This window comes from Dermacentor variabilis, chromosome 4 (assembly GCF_050947875.1).
Source record: "Dermacentor variabilis isolate Ectoservices chromosome 4, ASM5094787v1, whole genome shotgun sequence".
NCBI classification, from domain to species: Eukaryota; Metazoa; Arthropoda; class Arachnida; order Ixodida; family Ixodidae; genus Dermacentor; species Dermacentor variabilis.
This window is the reverse complement of record NC_134571.1, coordinates 30,954,991-30,975,336: the sequence shown is the minus strand read 5'-3', so window position 1 is coordinate 30,975,336 and position 20,346 is coordinate 30,954,991. Positions and strand designations below refer to the sequence as shown.

The 20,346-nt window shown below is 47.6% G+C and overlaps 1 protein-coding gene across 1 annotated transcript in view; it reads left to right on the top strand.

The window, feature by feature from the left end:
• fid (class I SAM-dependent methyltransferase fire dancer) overlaps window positions 1-20,346 on the top strand; it is a 75,258-nt gene extending 54,912 nt beyond the window's left edge. The window contains exons 3-6 of the mRNA XM_075688538.1: window positions 8,586-8,881; window positions 11,449-11,506; window positions 12,655-12,980; window positions 13,805-20,346. Coding sequence (XP_075544653.1) covers window positions 8,586-8,881; window positions 11,449-11,506; window positions 12,655-12,980; window positions 13,805-17,215 — 4,091 coding nt within the window. The 3' untranslated portion in view covers window positions 17,216-20,346. The remainder of the gene's footprint in view (window positions 1-8,585; window positions 8,882-11,448; window positions 11,507-12,654; window positions 12,981-13,804) is intronic.

The following is a 20,346-nucleotide window of genomic DNA, read 5'->3' as shown; positions in this document are numbered from 1 at the left end:
AACTGAAAGCTGGACACTGCATACATTCTTCGGAATCACGCACACAACATGCAGGACAGAATACGTAATAACAAGCTCAAAAAAAAGCATCCGAGCCACATAATTGATGATAAGGCGCTCCGGCGCCTTCATGCAATGCGAAGTATGTAGCGTTGCCCGCATAAGCTTGATGGTAAAGATTACTGTTGCGCAAGCTGCCGCGGCGACGGCAGCTTGACTGTAGCATACGAAGCAGGAAATGACGTAACTACACCTTCGTACGTAAAAGAAGAGCCCGCCTAGCAAGAGATTTGTGTTGTGAGAGTGCTATGGGAAGGCCACATATAGTGAAGAGTCCTGAAGAGCAGCGTGCACACGAGGCGCGGCGAATTTCTCTCTGGTCCACTCTTTGTAGGCGCACGAAGTAGCGGCGCAAGCCAAGTCGCAGGCTGTCAAAACGTCTTAAGCTAATAATTAGGTAAAGAGCATGTGAATGTCGCCAGGCGAATAATTTCAACTTACGTCGCCATGGGTACTCGTTCTAGTTGTCGCTCACAGCCTTGCTGTCCAACCACCTTCACAGCGTGGATTGGAGACGATTTTTCTTTTTCTTCCACGTATACGTCCGCCCAACGTTGCCGATCCACCGCCCCCACCACCACTTCTCAACCATGATCTCCAGCAACGTGACGTGTGATGCTCCTGCAACGTCACTCCTGCGCCTGTCCTACTCCGCTGTTGGATCCGCGTTAGCTCCCTCTCGTTCCGGGAATTCCGCATCGATACCAGCTGCGAACATCACCGACAGTCCTGCGCAAGGCTTTCGCATTAAAAAGGCCGAACCTCGACATTTATCATGCTTAGGCCCGTAGGCGCATTCACAAGCGGGTCCTGACTCGAAGCTTTTCTTCGACTCCACAGAGTTAAGCCCAGTGTCGCGCCCATTGAGTGATGACACTGCACTTCCATAATGCCCCGCAGTTACTGCTATACGACAAGGAATTAATAGCTTGCGAGGCATACCTTCAAGCCAGTGCGTTCAGAGAGCAGTTTGTTAAAACGCTACGATTCACTTTCTTCAGTCGAGGTGCAGTGTCAAGCGGAGGAACGTTCCGGAATACACCACCAACGGCCGTGTTGCGTCATCGAGTACTCAAGTTCCAGCTTTTGAGCTCTTTTCCTGAGCCGGGCAATCGCTGCACAGGTGGGAAAGACAATGCCTTTCTGCCAATTGCGAAACTGCCATGTTCCTAAAATGCCCGAAAGTGCGCTCCGACGCCCTTTCGGGCTTCAAACCATCGACGGTAGGTGCCCCGCCGCTTCGTTCGATTCGCGATAAGCTCCGCACCAGCGGCTGAGCCGACCAATCTCCCCCCTTACCGTCTGTCCTATAGGGGCTCGCAAGAGTAACGTCCTTGTGGCAGCCGGTAATTGACGTGGATTACGGGCAGCGACGACGGCGGAGATTAAGCGGCCGAAACAGCCATTCCGAGACAGCTGGCGGACGCGTCTCCCCGGTCATCTTATGCTTCATTAAATATAGATAGTACTGCAGCAACTATACTGGGACACAAATAATCAGAGCGTCTGTTCGCACGGAGCTCTTGCGCTAGAACTACCCGAAAAAGTAAATTCCAGCAAATCCTAATTCCGCACATATTATGAGCAAAGGCGGCCGGTCAATGGCGCTACGAGAACTTTCGAAAGGAAAACTTTGTGAATTCGGCTCCGGAGTCGAACTTCGAGAAGCTGCTTGCAAGTACAACTATTGCGTGAGCGTACGACGTTAGTGCGCCCGAAAGTTGCGATAACTCGCCGTGCAATACTTATATGGCCTTCAGCTTGGACCTTGATGAGCCGCGACCAGCCCTAGCGCTCGAAACGCTGCGCGCTTTCGGTGGTACGTTTAGCTAAGTCGTTACCGCACGATCCGCCAGAAAGGCATGCAGTAAACAAGTCTGCTCGAGAGAGGCGCAGGCGTCAGTTGAGGGTGGCGGCGCGTCTAAATATAGAACGCCACATCTCGTAATTAATCGATAACGGCCGTCGCTCGCGCAAAAAGCAGCAAGCAGCCGGTGACCTTCATTCACAACGCCGCCGCTACAGTGATCTCACCGATTTGTCGGCGTCTGCAATGCGACGCCCGATTTAGTCGTCAATGCATCACGTGCGCTCGGCTGAGCGAAGTGAAGCGCGCCCGCGCACTCTGACAAACAATGGGAAACAAAGGCAAAGAAGCGAAATTAAAGAAAAAGAGTGGGCGTGATAAAGTTGCTGTCTGACGCATTTCTCAGAGCGAATCATGCGAAAGTCGTTCGCGCTCAGAAATGCGCCTCAGGCATCGACGGGCGTTACCTGCGTAGCGTATTCCATCGTCTTCTCATAGGAGCAACACTCAAAAGACTGAGTGGCTGCATGAGAGAAGGCTCGAAATAAGATGCTAAAGAAAAGGAAGAAGAAAGAAACAGACGCGTTGCGAAAAAATAAAATACTGCTTACGTTTGCTGTATGTTCTTTTGCAGACACTCAGTCTTGATCGGAAGTGTTATAAATCGTGCAGCCGAAGATGGCACGTAAACCCCCTAACGTACGTACTACGGGTCTAACATGGATATCACCGAAGACAAGCCGAAAGACGGTTTCTAACGCCTATGAGAAAGCATTAATAAGACAAAATTGACGCTGATCAATGTGAAGAACGTGCTAGAAAAGACCTTACAGCCTCCCCCCCCCCCCCCGGTAGTCTTGTTCACAATACATTTAAACAGGATGGGCTCGAAGTACTATGCTGTTGAGCGCATAATGTATAGGTGCGAGTGTAGACGGGGTTAGAATTCCCGTCGATCCTATTTAAAGTTCATGCGGTCATCTGGATATGCAATGATTCGAATAAGGACACTGATCTAAAACTTTTTTTTTTCTCTTGCAAGGACAAGTGCGTTGTCCCAACTTATCTCATGAGCCATGTTTCGCAAGTGCGCTGGTGCGTAAACCATGCTTATTCACGTCATTCCGATTCTCCTGGAATCTTCTTTAATGATTGCCGCTTTCTCCGATGCAGCACTTGTAATTGCATTGCGCGCAGGGGATAGCATACGCGACACCACGGAGCTTCTCACCCGGTAAACAGTCACGTGGCGGTTACGTAGGCAGCTTACGTGAAAGCGCGTGAACTACCTGATTACTATACCGCCGAATGATACATCCGAGAGCCTCGCTAATGCCCGAAACGCTAGGAATTCCCTAAGACTTCCTGGTTTTGAAGAATACGATGGACGAGCCGGTTATCGCTGTGTGGATGTGACGAAGGAGGCAGACCTGGGGGCCAAACTTAATCCAGTGTCCCCTACTATGGCGTTCCTCATAACCAAATCGTGATTCTGGCACATAAAACCCTAGAAGTCAATTAAATTCAAGGAGGCGAGGCAGACACAAGCTACCAGATTAATTGCTAGCTGGGTAAATTGGTACATCACTCGCAGTGTTGCGTAGTGACTATGGCGTTGCGCTGTTAAGTATGAGGTCATGGGCTCAATTCCCGACCACGGTGGGCTCACTTCGATAGGGGCGAAATGCTAAAACGCTCGTGTGCCATGCATTGGGTGCACGGTAAAAGACCCCAGGAGGTACAAATTTACCCGTGGTCCGCCACTACGGCGTGCCTCTTACCCATTTCGTGGCTGTGGCACGTGAAAACCAAGAAATTAAAAAGAAAGAAGTTGGTACATGTTTACAGAAAAGCGAACAGCACGAAAGACAAAGTACAGTGGAAAATAACATAAAAAAAACTAACAACTATACTTTATAAAATAAAGCGTGTATATAACGCAAGAAATCCCTCATGCGTGTTACGAGCTGGAAAGGGAGCAAATATAAACGCACTGGAAAGAGAGAAACACAACTTACAAGGCACGGGTTACATTATCGGCGTTAAAGAAGTCATTTTTCATGGAGAGACAAGTCGCCAGGTGGCGTCACACGTTCTCGGTGCCCGAGACACGGTCTTCTTTACAGCGCATGGCATCCACTCGTCGTAGCAATGCAGACCAGCAATATGGACCTCTTCTGCGCTGTTTCATAGCTGAATTCAAATGCAGGCAGCGACCAGACTCCGTGGGCTTCCTGTAGGACTAACAGAAAACCCACAGTTATAGGTTAGTCCTGTAGGCAGGACTAACATATCTAACGGGGACATATAGGAAGGGCAACCTTTCCCTGTTGGACCCTATTTTCACCCTTCACTCTGAGCAAGGCTCCGTGTGAGGACCGAGACACCAAGTCTTTAATAATTTCTTCAACTTTTTCGGCGTCTGTTGTGATTTCGTTATGATTCTTCCCGACTAGAAAAGATTTCGTCTAGCTCTCGACTTTATCAGCCAATGGAAAGCCGCACGCTATTCCTATTTTTCACGAAAGGACGTGCGATTTCAAGCTTTCATCTTTACAATGTCGTCAGACCTTTCAACAATTTACGCAGCTGTCCAGCCCAACGCAACACGTCGAACGAGCTGGCGCCAAGCGAGCTGGCGCCAAACAATGCGGAAGACGTGAACAACGCACCGCGGACTGGAGAGCGGGCGTGCTGGCGACGGCGGGGATGCTGCAACGATAGTCGGAGGCTCAACTTGCGGAACAGCCAGACCGCTTGCCATTCACCATATTTGCGCATTCCTTCAGCTTGATGGACACTCGTTAAAATGGCAGAGCGGGCCCGGACTTCGGAAGGGCGTTCGCCACCCGGCAGTTTTCCAGGCATACTTGTGCACGAGTCATCCTAGAGTTCCGTGTTTTCTGGTATATGCCGAAAAACAGCGAAAATTAACCCCCGAGGCAGTTTTCTTTGAACCAGTTAAAATCGAGAAACTCCGAATTTATTCACCTTGAATTTCCTTCAAATTTTGTGCTCTGCTACAAGGACTGCTTGTCCTTGTCGGATTTTTAGTGTCCCGTGTCCACTCTTGCGCTAGTCACTTCAGCATGGTATACCAACTAGCCCGGTTTCACACCCTGCTCCATTGCCTCATCTTATCTTTACGAGCATGGCGGTTTCCAATTATTCAGGCCAGGCATAAGTTTCCTGGAACAAGGGAGAAAAAAGAGCACGAGGGCACCCTGGAAAAGCTTGCCCTGCAAAGCACTCTACTCTTATCTTGGGTTCAATATTGGGCGAGTTGGTATCGCATTCTAAAACTGGTACAGTGCAACGTAGAAAAATACTCTTACCACTTGAGCAGAGCGAACGGAGCCGACGAGGCGAGTTCCTCCTCGCCCTTCAATTTTTTCCAAACCCTGATAAACACCGATTTTTCTCCAGCGTCGAAATTAGACACCGGAAAGAAACATTGAAAATAACCCCCTAATTCGAAGGAAAATAAACACCGAAAACACGGAACCCTAGTCATTACCTCCAAGCGACGGCGTTAACGCGAGGCGGAAGAAGCGGATTACCAGAGACGTACCCTACGGTGTTGTTTGACTGTTTATACAGACAGGTAACCCCAAGTGTCAACCTAATGAACCTCTGTGCGGCTACTTGTTATGAGACCGGACAATACCGGCATAGCAGTTGCGGCTCCCACGCTGATCTATGTCTGCAGGGGCGGACGATGGCGGGAGCGAACTGTGACTCGTAAGAGCCAATGATGTGGCCCGGGCATGCCATGGGAGAGATTTCTGCCGAATCTGAACCCAATGAACAACTCCTGGGAAAGACCACGGCCAAGCACAAGACCAATGAACAGCTACTGGGCAAGACTACTGCCAAATTTCGGAACAATTGACAATTTCTGGGAAAGGAGAAATGTCATTTGATTGGACATTACTGTTCACTGTAGTAGTAAGAAATTGTATCTAAATAGAATGGGTCCAACTTTCGGGGGGAGCAGAGAATAAATATCCGACTATATATCTATCTATATATATATATATATATATATATATATATATATATATATATATATATATATATATATATATATATATATATATATCTATATATATATATATATATATAAGAGGTTAACCGAATGAGATTTAGGTTTGCTACCCTGCACTGGCGGAAAGGTAAGGGGAAATGAAAGACGGAAAGAATAGCGGAGAGCAAGAGCAAACTAATGGAAAAAGGCGTAGGGAAAATCATGAACGTCCATGAGGATTACAGTCTCCCCGACCCGATAGGCCACACGAACGTACAAATTGCAAGGGTGCCTTTACTCTCTTGTGGTATGGCGTCTGTATAGGCCAGCGTTCCAGGACTATCTGCTCCGAAAACGGCCGTTCGTCAAGACGCGCCATTCATCGCGGTCGCGAGTGACTGCCTGTGTGCGCTGTATCGGAGACATTGACAAAGAACGTGTTTGATAGTTTTCTCATCGCCGCTGCAGTGGTCACACGCAGCACTGTCCTCCCATCAGATGTGGAAAACAAACGACCTCATAAATGCGACGCCAAGCCACAATCGGTAAAGTACCGTTGTTTCGGGTCGGGATTGTCCAGGTGGAGGCTGAAGTTGCAGGGAGGGGTCCAGTCGATGTAGATGTGTGCAGCGGAAACTAGGCGCGTTGGACAACGATTGTAAGGCATCAGATGCGAGCACTCGAAGTTGCGCTGCTGCATCTGTTCTTGACGGCGTAATTGGCCCCTGCACGCCTTCTTCATGAATAGATCGAGTAGCTTCATCGTTCATTGCCCATTATGCCACAATGGCTAGGGAGCCACTGAAATGTGACGTCGTGTCCTTGCTCGACGAGGCTATGAAGGAGCTCTCGGATTTGTAGCAATAGTTGTTCGTAGGGTCCACAGCGTAAGGCGGAAAGCAATCAATGTAAAGCTGCCGTAAGAGTCGCTGAAAATGCTCCACTTTTGAGGTGCTTCCTGTCGAATTCTGCGCAATGCGCTACGAAGAGCAGCAAGCTCCGCGGCTGTGGATGTAGTCTGATACGATGTCTTGAACTTGAAAGTGGTGACTGAAGGTGGTGACATTGCAGGATATTTTTTTTTTCTTTAGGGCTTTTCGATTTTCGGATGTCGGCTTAGATCTATGTAAATATGGCCTGTTTCGCTTCAGATAAGTACCACTGTTCGAGAGTGCCTTTCTAGTACCAAACAACAATGATTCGCATTGCGTAGCGCTTAAGTGGAGTTATGGCTGTCAAATGGTTTTTAAGTCATATTCGCTTTCCCTTTCACAATAACTTCGTGCAGTGTGACAGATGTTTCCCGTTCGCATGTGAGTGATGTCTGAATGCTTTAACCAGCCCTGTTTCTCCGTCTAGCTTTTAAAAGTCTTGTCATAATATACCCCTCAGTACAAGTAAATAATGGGATTCATGAATCGCTGATTCACTCAAGATAAATGTTTGGAAAACAAATACGGAATTCCATGCGGTGAAAGCACAGCTCAAGTATTACATCTCTCGCATTCCTTAGAAGCAGACTACAGTGATTAGGAGAAAATTTTAACAGTACGGACATTTATAAACTTACACACAAAGAAATATAAACAGTAATTAGAGAGCGCGACGCAACGCGAGCACGCAGTGAGAGCGGTAGTGAATGAACGTGGATGAATTCTTTCAGTCGGAGCGTGGCAGGCAACAAAGGCGACTCCTCCGGCTGACTTCATCGGAGTGAAGTTCACAACGCCGACATCGGTCGCGCGCGAGGCTAACTTCTGTATGTTCCTTTATGCGCCGGCTCTACTGACATCAGCGTCCGTCAGCACGTTCCGACGGCCTGGCCATATGGCCGCGTCGGGGATGCGATGCAGGCTGACATTTGGTACTCGCGGACACACGTTGTTAGATACGGGACCTTTTCCTGAGCCTCCTTCGAGTTCACCAGACCACATCGAATCGCGCCACAGCTAATTAAGGAGCGCAGAAGCACGTATACCACATTCCCAAGGCGCGGCACGTGCGAACGAGTTGGCGTCCCCCCCCCCCCCTTGTGTGCCGCAGGTGGAGCTATTCACTGCTTGACTTTTCCCGAAAGTGAAGCGAGAGCCTGGCATTGTTCCAGGTAACGCATGTCCCGAGCAAAGCTGCTTTGCAGCACTGAAACGTGGCCCTTCCGCCAATTTGTGACGGCGCTTGCATGTCAGCAAGGCAATACCGCAGGGTGAAAGCACTAGGACAATTGGGGCCCAAGGAGCGACCCTCTGCACCGGGTGTGACACAATCGCACGGGCGCCTACCATTGGCCGAACGTGACGTGACTTCGAGACACCGAAGGGCTTAAAAGCCAAAGACCGGGAGCAGCAAAAAAGCATTCCTAGAGCATTCCTTGATTCATCTCTTTCGAGCTTCTTGCCACGGGCGGCAGCGCCCGAGTTGCTGCCGGCCCGTAATGACTCTATGACTGTTAATTTCTTGGTCGTCTCACTGTAAATGATGTAAATAAACCTCCACTTTTTCATCCCGACGTCCTCCTCAACTCTTACAACGTTGCCGCCGCATGAAAAGCGTTGCGGAATTTTCATGTAAAGCTTCGCTGTAAAACACTTGTCTTTCTTTCTGGGGTGGGGGGGTTCCACGCGAGTACTCTTTCAGTGGCGAAGCCTTCTTTACAGATTGAGGCTCAACATTGTGCGCGAATGTGGTCGGCAGGTTGCGGCAGCGGCCAGTACCTGGAGTCCGCGGGCATCGGGGCGTTGGGCTGCGAGCGCAGCCAGACGCTGGCGCGCGCCGCCGCCTCCTGTGGAGGCCATCAGGTGGTGCTGGGCGACGCACTGGCGCTGCCGTTCCGAGACGAGGCGCTGGACGCGGCGCTCTCGGTGGCCGTGCTCCACCACCTGGCCTCCACGGAACGCCGGGTGCAGGCGCTCAGGGAGCTGGCACGCGTGCTGCGCGTCGGCGGCCGCGTGCTCATCACCGTGTGGGCCATGGAGCAGACGCAAAGGAAGGCGAGTGCTTGCCTCACTCCCGTTCATGTTCTATGCACGCACAAATCGACATGCTTTGCGGCATAAATGTACGCTATCTATCTATCTATCTATCTATCTATCTATCTATCTATCTATCTATCTATCTATCTATCTATCTATCTATCTATCTATCTATCTATCTATCTATCTATCTATCTATCTATCTATCTATCTATCTATCTGTCTGTCTGTCTGTCAGTCTAGATGCAGCATGCGAAAGTGATTGTTATATTTAAGTCCGAAAAGAAAAACGAGTATATACTTCTATAACGAGTATCTATACTTCCTGTAATTTGAAGGGTCTCGAAAAGATCATTTGCAAGAGAATTACGTCATTTTGTGATAAACATAGCATCCTATCAGATATGCAGTTTGGTTTCCGGTAGGGAATGTCTACAGAGTTTTCCCTGCTAACGTAAAAGGATTAATTTTAAATAACTTTGAGAACAAAATGTTAACTCTACGTGTATTTGTTGACTTTTCCAGGGCTTTCGATTCGGTTAACTATAAAAACCTATTTGCAAAATCAAGCCATTATGGCTTTCGCGGTATTCCCCCTAGACTTTTGAAATCAATATATGTTCAGCACAGAAAGCAGTGTGTCGCTATTGGATCAAAACTTTCTTCAGCAAGGGAATTAACACAAGGCGTTCCACAATAGGTGTGCTTGCACCTATTTTATTTAATATTTATATTAATGGCGTTACCAATATTAGTGAACATGCACAGTTCATAGTCTATGCGGATGATACTAGCTGTTTTTCTTTTCAGGTCACTTGACTCTTACTCTTACAAATATGACAAAGAAGACTGTTACAAAAGGGGAGAAATCTAAACTCATTAGCAATTAATGCGAATAAAACTGAGGCTGTGTTGCTTACGCCACCACAAAAACAGGCAAACTACAATACTGTTCTTTATCTCGGCACAGAAAGGAGAAAATTAGTTGATAATGTAGAAACGTTAGGAGTAATTTTTTAAGAAACATTTCATTTGGGATGCACACGTTGATAGTATTATGTCCACTTTGCCGAGGGCATCTGGAATAATCTGTTGATTAGGACACATGCTGCCCTATAAGGTAAAACTGATGTTATATAATAGCATCTTCCTTTCACATGTACGCTATCGTAATCTAGTGTGGGGTACGACATCGCAAGCGAACGTTCGAAGCTCAAAAACATCACAAAAGAAAACTGTCTGACAATATTTTAACGTACCGTTTGATGCACATACACTCGAGATATTTCGCGCTCTTAATGGGCTTCCTATTGAATATTTTTATGATTATAACCTTGTCTTTAAAATGTTTAACAATTTTCGGTGTAACACCAAGGCTTTCATAAATTTGTGCAACTTAGTCAAATCAAAGGAAGCGTTATATGAATTCAGAAAACGGAGCAAGTGAGTGTTACCTTTCACAAGAGCTAATTACGGTTTCAGGCGATTGCAGTGCCAGGTGCCGAGAATATTAAACGTGATATATGCTTCCCATACCGAACTAAACGCTATTACTCGAAAGTCATTGAAATAAAGTTTAATTAATAAAGGTCAAATTTCCTAAATTATAAGGTTTGCCAATTTTTACCATGTTCAAATCCTTCTCTTTTCCATCGTTCCGCATTTCTTTTTATGTTTAGCTGAACGTTGCCGTTACATTCTGAGTAAAATTGTTGGTATTATTTTTAACGTATATTTTTACAGGTGTTTCTTATCATTTGTGCATGATCTTTTTATCTTTTCTTTTTTTAATATAGATGTATGTCTACATGTACAGATTAAGTATGTATAGATGTTGGGTAGGTGCAGGTACGTATGTGCGCGGATGTGAACATACATAAATGTTATGTATGTTTTGATGCGAATATGGATGTATGTATAATATCAATTTATTTTGTACATATGTAACACATTCTATCTGTGAATTTGATGCAACTGGATGTCAAAGAAAGGGGGCAGGAACCTCGTCAAGCTGCGGTGGTGCAGCTTTTTGTTCCTGCCCTTGCATTTCTTTTGCTGTAGAAAGGAAGGAAAATGCGAAATAAAGTTGAAAGTTGAAAGTTGAAAGAGTGGTTAGCACTAGTCCAAGCAGTTAGGTTTGTGTCAGCACAATTAGCGCTCTATGAACAAGCACAAGCGCGCCGATAGTATTAGCAGGCTAGCTCTCTAGAATATTTAAAGATACCTCATTATTCACCACTGCATTTGAGAATATTTTGCAAGCGCATTCTAGAATAGGCATGGCAGTGTAAGCTTTCATCACGCCATGGGAGCTTTGGAACTTCAAGCGCGAAAGGCCGGAAGATTACGCGTTTTGCATAGCCCAACTCTATTCTACAACAAAATTCATTGTTGCGCCTCGACAGGAAAACATGGAACGTCATAACCTTCCATTTCTAATAGATACGATAGCGAAGCGTGCTCTCGCAGTTATTTTGTTTGCTTGCACTTTTCATACCACGTGACATATCTCCAAGTGCTTCTTTGGCAAGCGCCGTAAAAAAAAGTGGGTCGACTGACTATCAGCTGGTGTTTATTTCGTGCAGTTCGAGTCTCAAGATGTGCTCGTGCCCTACCGGCAGCCAACGAAGAGCAGCAGTGAGGGTAAGCATGCTTCTCGGTCTGAGTAGAGCGATAACGGCAGAGAATGAGTGAGTGATGAAACGTCCTACGAAAAACTTAATCAATAAAAGGCATGAAGGAATGAAAAGAAAAAACGGAAATATAAATTTACACGTGGCCTCAGAATCCAGGCATTAGACAAATTCATCAGGCTAATTGCTCCTTACACTCTTAAGCAAAATCACGCCCTTTGGGTCGTATCTTGCCACACAACAATAATCGTCATCTGTCTTGTCTGCGTTTCCTTTCTTTAACGCTGCGAGCCCGGTACTTTCAAGTCACAAACGGCATGCGCGTTCTAAGCACGACAGAGCCTTCTCGACAGGAAAGTTGCGAGCACAGTGTATTCAAGAAAGGAAACGCAAGCAAGACAGACGACGATTATCGTTGCGTGGCAAGATACGACCCAAACGGTGTACATTTGTTTAAGAATGTATAAAACCAATGAGGCTTGTGTAGATTTGCAAGCCCGTCTATACAGAGGAAGAGAGAGAAGGAGAAGGGGGTATACAGGAGTATGAACTATTTATAGTGCCTCGATTGTACAAAACTGTCTTCCCTTACGATGAGCGCGATTGCTCTTCGTTTCTGGACATGATTTGTGCTCGTGTACATGGTATTCCGCACAGGACGTACAAAGCACAAACGCAAGTGAGCCATTTTTTGTACCATTCTGGATATTTAGCGTAGCAGGATGCGACAGAAAATTAGGCGGGCGGATGAGATTAAGAAGTTTGCAGGGACAACTTGGCCACAATTAGCACATGAGCGGGGTAGTTGGAGAAGTATGGGAAAGGCCTTTGCCCTGCAGTGGGCGTAGCCAGGCTAATGATGATGGTGATGCTGATGGATAATTAGCCAATTCAAGCCCGATGACTAAGATGTCGACCGGCGCCAAAATTGACCTAGCTCCTTGTACATCGAGTTGCACAGGGTAATCAATCTAGTCACTACAATGCGTTCTACCCTATCCACGTCGCTCCTTGTACACTTGTATTGTGTGCCCGTCACGGAGCTTCAGCATATCTGCATCTCAACAAGTGCGAAGTGACGAATTCGACTGTCGCCTCCAAACGCTCCAGGCGCAGTTGGCCCCACGCACGCTAAGAGAATCGCGACTTATCACGCAGACCGCGGCTCGTCAGTGGAACGCGAGATGACCAGCACAACGACGAGCGAAGACGACTTGCTGGTCTACCAGTCGTACAACCCGCCAGCCTCGGACAGCGACACGGCGGCGCCGGCGCGATCGGGTCGCCGCCGCCGAGGCAGCGTCGACGGCACGGACCTGTCGAGCCCCGGCGAGACGTGCTACAGCTTCATGCGCCGTGCGCTGCGTAAGCTGTCCTCCAGCAACCACCGGTCCCGGCCGTACTTCTACAGCAGTTGCCGCGGAGGATGGTTCTCGGACAACAACACCACCGCCTCCACTGACAGCAAGGTCACCTCGCCGCAGGTACACAGCCCACCGGCATGTGTTCTCTTTGCCTCGTGCGCATACAGCGTGGACGCGACGGTAGAAGGACGAGAATCTGCGTTCTCGCCCGTAAAGCTGAACGCTTTGCATACACATGACGGACTGGTTAGCCTACCCGCACTACATCGCGATGTTCATTCATTCATTCATTCATTCATTCATTCATTCATTCATTCATTCATTTCGTTGTAGCTGGCGTGATAAACTGTAAGTTGAACTACTCTTATTTATAGATGACTTGGAGAGGCTTGCAAAAGCAAGCCAGTAAATCTAATGAACTAGCTTTACTGTGTGACTCTCTGTGAAAAGAAAAAAAAAGATATACGAAACATGCCTTCATTTGCTCGACACGCACACGACTCTGTTACAACGGAAAAGACAGAAAGGCCAGATATACCACACAAAACAATGCAGCAATGCGATGTGATAAGTACACAGCACATATACTGCAAGTCTTTGAATGAATGCTCCTGTATGGTATAAGTTTGCTACCACACGTAAAACAAACCTTATTTTGGAGTGTGTGTCAGGCACAACATCAATCATACCTCAAAATTCATCCTTTTCACCAGCGCCAAACAAAATCATTACATGTACGAGTACTGTTATCCCAGGATGGGGGGTGTTTGTCCGTCTTAAAACGTTACAGTCGCAATCTTTTTTTTCCCCTCCCTTTGTGATTTGACGTGACGTAGGGCACATACCAATGACTCCAAGTAGTGTCAGGGGGTCGAAATTCACGAACTGCTGATGGATGACCTCTGTGAACACCTGACCTCTAATCTCAACTTTTCTCTTCCCAGGGGGCCGAAAAAGAGCCACAGCCCGATGCGTGCGTCGCTGCCGAGGCGCCTGAGGAAGAGGAGGACGAGGACGACGGACTCATCGAACTGCGTCACCTAGACGCGGAGTTGCCCATCGAGGAGATTTCTGCAGCGCGAAGCAGGCCGCCATCGGGCCTCGACGGTGCCGCCGAGCGGTTCGTCCGCGGCCACGGGAAGTCTCGCTCGCTAGGTGACGTCCTCAGCATCATTCCCGCCATGCTGCGAGCGCGGCGCAGGAAAGAGGGTTCGCATGAGTTCCAGAAGCGCATATCGACGGCCAGTGACCCGCGCGAGTACCTGCAGAGGATAGTGGAGGAGAAGAACGGCATCGTGCGCTCAAAGTCAACTGCGTCCTGTTGCGCCAGGTTCGAGCATCTACGCGAGGACTACCTGATGCCTACCATGGTGGAGAGCCAAGAGTCACCCGAAGAACCGGAGGCGAGTGAGGGGCGGGACAGTCAGGACAAGTCGAGCAGCCGCGCCGGTGACGAGGACATCAACCCCACTACCAACTTGTCCAGGCAGCTGACCACGACGGACATAGCGAACGGAAACAGTATCCTGAGCGAAGAGCAGCTGTCGTCGATAGTCAAAGAACAGCTCGGATACCTGCAATCGCCACCAAAGGGCTTCAACGGCTGTCGAACAAAGAACTGGTTTAACTCGTTCAATAACAATGCCAACTTGGAAAAGTGCCTGATCAGCGCGACATCGACGACTACTGTGCACGACTACATCTCGACCAAGGTGAGCAGGGCTGGCGCGGCGCAGCTCGCTCGGAAGCGGATGCGCCTCGGTGGTCAGAGGCTACAAGAAAAGTCACTGCTCAAGAATTTCTACAACCAATGCTCCCTGGGCGAAGGGGAGGAGAAGAGGGGCAGAGTTGGCGAGAAGAAGCAGGACGTTCCCATGTCAACGTATTATTCCATGCCTGATCTCCACACCCTCACAGAAGAATCAACCCAGGTTCCAGAAAGACCCGTCGAGAACTTGAGAGTTCCTCTCGTCAAGGCGGAATACCAAGAGCGTTCTAAAGACTCTTTTGATTCTGACATTTTTGTGGAAGACGAAGAAGCATGTCGTGTGCTTCAGAGCAGACGCAGGGTAGTGAAGCGAAGCATGAGCGTCGGTACGAACAATGGAGCTGAGCCGAGAAAACAGTACAGACGGTTCTCGGCTTCTTCGGCATCGGCTTCGATGTGCGCGTCTCCCACAACACCCCGCAGCCGGAACGTGTCAGAAGACTCAGAAGAGTCGATTATCTCTGTGAGGTCACGAAAATGCAGCAGCCTGCAAAGTGACACCAGTGTGGACAGTGAGGAGTCGATCGTGTCTGTGATACAGCGAAGCAGTAGTGAGATCGAAGCTATCATGCAACGGAAGGAACTTCAAAGGGCTGCAACAAGCAGCCTCAGAGCATCGCCACTCAGCATTACGCTGGGAGCACAAGAAGCGTCGTCGCCCGAGTTTTCGCCTACGTTTAAATCAGCGCCCAAGAACTCGCCTCCTCTCTTGGGCGCGTTTCCGCGACAGTATCTCGAAAAATTCTCCGATTGCGAAGCCGTGGTGATTCGTGACGTAATAGGGGCCATTGTATCGTTCGCCCAGTGCACAGATACCATATACGTGGAGCAGTGGGAAAACCTGGCGGACTCGCCCCAGCAGCCGGAAGATGCGGAGTCGATCGGAGAAATCGGGGATAACGACAGCGAGTCAGGAGACACGGAATCTTACATGTCCAATCCCGACTGCACAGCTGCTGGTGGTGACGCCAGTTGCTGTGAGGACGATATTCCGCAAATTGAGTTCGACGTGGCAGATCTGGACGATCCGTACTGCACGGCGCCCGACACGGTGCACGAGGATGACAGCCTCACCACAAGCAGCGAATCGCAGCAGACTCAGACGTTCTTCACTTGTCCCAGCACCGATGATACCAGCTCGCCCAGGTTTCCGGAAAGTACGACATCCAGCTCCGAAGGGACCTTGGAACCTGAGACTGAAGTTCCATCTTCAGAGAATGAACTCGAAACACTTAACGTTCGTCCAGAATATAGCTCATCGAGCCCACTATCGCCAGAGTTTTGGATCGAGAAGACAAGCGGTGCATCGCCTACATTGTCTAACGTTAGTCCAATCGACGAAACACCGGACACAAATGAAGACTTGACCAAGTCGTTGTTCTATACTGACAGCGGTGCTGGCCTTATCTCGTTTGCATTCCCAGCAGATGACAGCATGCCGGAGAGTACAGACTTTCCTGACGATTTCGTGTACAAAAAGGGCACAGAGGTACAAACTGAAGAGAAGGACGTTGACTGCAGTGAGACACCCATAAAGCTTACTGTTATCAAAAGAACGTCGCCGTTCGCGCAAAGCAGTTGTGGGGGCATGCAACAGTCGAAGCCTGGCGAAAAATACTGGGAGCACTTGCTGCCTACTGTGCTTTCGATGGATGCAGACGATACTCCGGTAATTCTTAATGTCGAAACATCAATAAATCAGCAGTGTGGAACACCTGAGGTGAGCCTGGATAACACTAATAATGCAAGCGTATCGTTACGCAAGCCGACAACAACCGAGGACAGCTCGCCAGACGACTCTTTGGAAAGTATAGAGGAATGCAGTGAAGAAGAACTGCACGATGAACATGAGAAGGCCGATGTGCCCGGTGAAGAGCAAAATTCCCCGATAGATACGCAACCGCAGCTTGCAAAACCGGATCAGCAGCATGCGTACGAGAATCAAACTGAAAGCACTTCTTTTGAAGAAGGAAATGACAATGAAAGCGCGGCTGCTTCAGCGGTGAACGATGCACCACAGGTAACTGCAGAAGACGATGTGGAAGACGAACCTCCGGCATTCAACTTTGTCGTCGAAGACTACAGCGAGGAGAGTGATTCCTGCAACGAGCCGGCAGTCGAAGAAAGCGCGGCGCCGACGTACGACTCACTGACAGTTGAAAGGCTAGTGAACAGTACCTCTAACGGCTCCAGTTCAACCGCTAGCTTCCAAACCGTGCTGCAGTGTCCAAGTCCCACGACCGCCACAGCTGATGACGACGATGACGCTGAAAAAGAAGCCGTCGTGGAAATAGAGGCTCCAGTGGATGCCGGTGGCAAAGGGAGAGAAAACGAGACGTCAGCGGAGGCAAAGGGAAGCCTCGACAGGAAGGAGTCCGCTTCGCTATCGTCATCTCAAGAGTCCCTGCAGGACACCGACGGTGGTGGAAGTTCACTGATGCTCCACAGGTACTATCACGTGTTTCGTGAGGGGGAACTGGACAGCTTGATCGACAAGTACGTCGAAAACCTTCATATAATCTCTTCGTACTATGATCGAGCAAGCTGGTGTGTGATCGCTGAAAAAGTGCAGGTGTGGACAATATAGAACGCATGCGCGTGATCGTACTGCAGTGCATTGTAGATCTACGGGGACGACCAGAAGACGTGGTGTGTTTGGAGGACAGCGTTGTTTATGACATCGGAGGCGATAGTTGCCTGTACTTCGATTATACACGTTGATTGAACTGATCTCTGAGCCTGAAAGCTAAAATTACTAAGGTTGGGTGTAGGTTTGGAGAAGCTTAAAGAGTCGTCGCCATGCGAGGTACAGCCATACACACACTTAAAAAAATACAAGTAATTGCACATTTGAAGCAGCCTTATGCATCAGGCAACGAAAAATGCAATCAATTGCGAATTGTGAAAGTTGAACAGCCTCAGTAGTAGTCATATTGTGAGCAAATGAGAGAGCATTAACCACCACTGCCGGCATACAGCATACTAAAGCGATCTAGGTAGCTAGCCTTAAGCTTGAGTCTTAACAAGCTTCATTTGAGCGAGGCCATACATAATTACAGTAAAAGACAAGATAACGAAGCTCCCGAGCACACGGGTTAGAGTAATGAAAGTTGTAGTGAGAACAGACATCGATGGTTTTAGAGCGAAGCTGCTGTTCAGAGTATATGCGGGAGAGAGCGTCTGCTCCATAAAACGTCCGTTCTAAACGTCCGCTCCAAATGACGGCAAAATGTTCTTGAAACAACTTTAAGAGCTAGCACGATTAAATTTGAGCAGCATATGTTGGACGTGTTAAGGTATACGTGCGCGGAAAGTTACAACTGAGTAAGGTCATTAGGCGAGTTTTGGGAAGTTACTTCTCGTTCATTGCCTCATTTTCCTAACTTTGTTGATCGTATCAAGAATAAACTTGGTTGGAATCGTATAAATCGTGGGAGGAACGTGCTGGAGAAATATTAAAGTTTTGGGTTTAAGACTGCCGTAGGACATTTCCAGTATGCCGCCGGAGTCTAATTAAAATGCTCCTTTGAGCAGTGGATTACATTTCGAAATGCTGTAAACAATTGGCTCACCATTTCCGATTTACGCCTGGCACACATGTAAGGGAGGTACTTTACGCTTGACTTCAACCGCTTTAAGCATTCTTCAAGGCTCATAAGTGTTAAAAGGGTCAAATGCAAACGATTGAGCGTACAAAGCCGCCGGCGCAAACAGCTGTGCGCCGTCCGGAGGGGGTGAGAAAAGTACACGAGGACTACAAAAATACTCCACTGTAACGAGAAACGCCTTTTGCCGTGAAAACAGCCCTGTGGTTCCTTTGTATCAACTCTGCTTCTCTGGAATTTCGGGTGTCAATCTGCAAGGTTACACGAAGTCTGCCGACTTTTATGTAGTACATGGGAGCTTAAAGATCAACAACAACCACGATGACAACAACAAATACTAAAGAAAACAAAAACTAAGACGGAACAACAAAACAAATCAAGAAATAGACTTTAGGCTTCATTATTGTCCGATCCTAATGCAGGTGTCGAACTCTTTGCTGTTGTTTTTTGTCGATCACTCTTTTATATTCCGTATTTACCCTTCCAATTCCTTGCCGTTATTGTTTCGTTATTATTATTGTTCACCGAGGACAGTCCTTGTTAACGTTCTGGAATGTTGGGCATAATCAACTAACTTGACGTTCATTGATTACGTCGGTGTGCCTCTTTTCCTATTCCCAGAGTGACCCAGATATTGTGTGCAGTGCGCCGAGAAGATTCGAAGCGGGGAATTCTGATGAAGGGGCTGAAGGCAACAAGCTTCCGGTAACTCCATTTAATGCAGAGGGACAAATAATGTAGTTTAAAAAGAAAAGACATGCTATGGCATACAAGCATGTAATGCAATTTGGATGGACAAACATCTATGAACAACGCCAAAACAAGCGCGATTAAAACTCTCTCGTACTTTGGTCGCCAGAACAGTGTCGACCAAAAACAAAACGTATTTTCGAGGCAGCAAATGCTTCCATTTTAAGTTAAAACCTGTCCATTTTTAATTTGAAGGTCCAAACGGTATATTCCTGAGGAATGAGGCATAGATGGTCATTGCTCTCAATTTGTGGTGTAGCAGCCTTTGTTGTGCACAAAACGGGCAAACGTGCGACGTATAGGAAGTCGATGGGAGTCTAAAGCTTGTCTTGAATTTGTCTGCAAGTGCCAGAGCGTTCAGAAGTTGAACGTACGTATTAAGAGAACAGCACAGTGGTTGTGGAACTTTCAGCAGTCGGCCTCTAAATCAGTGCCGAATGCCCAACTTTGCGTACTGCTATTGACAGGCCGGCTCCTCAATAGTATTGAGAGCTATGTCGGCAGCTATTTAATTGGCTGACGCGATCTTTATATTCCACAAAGGCATCTCAAGGTAATTTGTTTAGAGATGTCACCAGAAAAAGCAAGCTCCGAATTCATTACAGGCCAGAAAGCGCTTGAAGCGCTTTGGTGATGAGTGTGTGCACGACTGTACGCGTGTCTCTAGCTTCTGTTGTCCAGAATCTGGGTGTGATTTACTATACGGGTGTCTTATAAGGCGCCTTAGGTGCTCCAGTTTCTTGAAAACAGGAATTCAGACAGAGTTAGCACTGTTGACTACGGCCCATCATTCTATTATATTACTCAAAGCATGCCTTTAAGATCAACGTACGCAGTGATCAACTTCTTTCGTAGCCTATTTCAAGTGAGCTATAGCAAGAAGTTTAATCCTGTACATATACCATAGCTGGAGAGCAGAAATTATTACTCGTGTATATTTATCACAATATATTTCATATGTCATATTCCGTGTTTCAAATGCATACGTGGCGCTTGCCACGCAGAAACGTCATAATCATCAAGAAAAAGTCATTGTAATTGATCTTACTGCAATCTGTATCTGGCTACAAATCATTTTTCGCACCAATGAGATACTTAGTTGACTGCTCTGCAACTCCAAATCTCGCCGTTTACCATTGTATTAGTTGCGTTAGGGCATAGAAAGTGATATGACACGTTATTATTACTCGATTATCCGCCTGAGTGACTACAACGACTTTTTTATGCTTACATTATGATGTCACTAAACCTTGTAAATAGGATGTAAATAAACAACTTGTTCATTCAGACTTCACAGAGCGGCGTGGGTGTGTGTGCATCTCCTGTAATGGTGAACACAACCTTTTCATTTTCATTTTCAGGT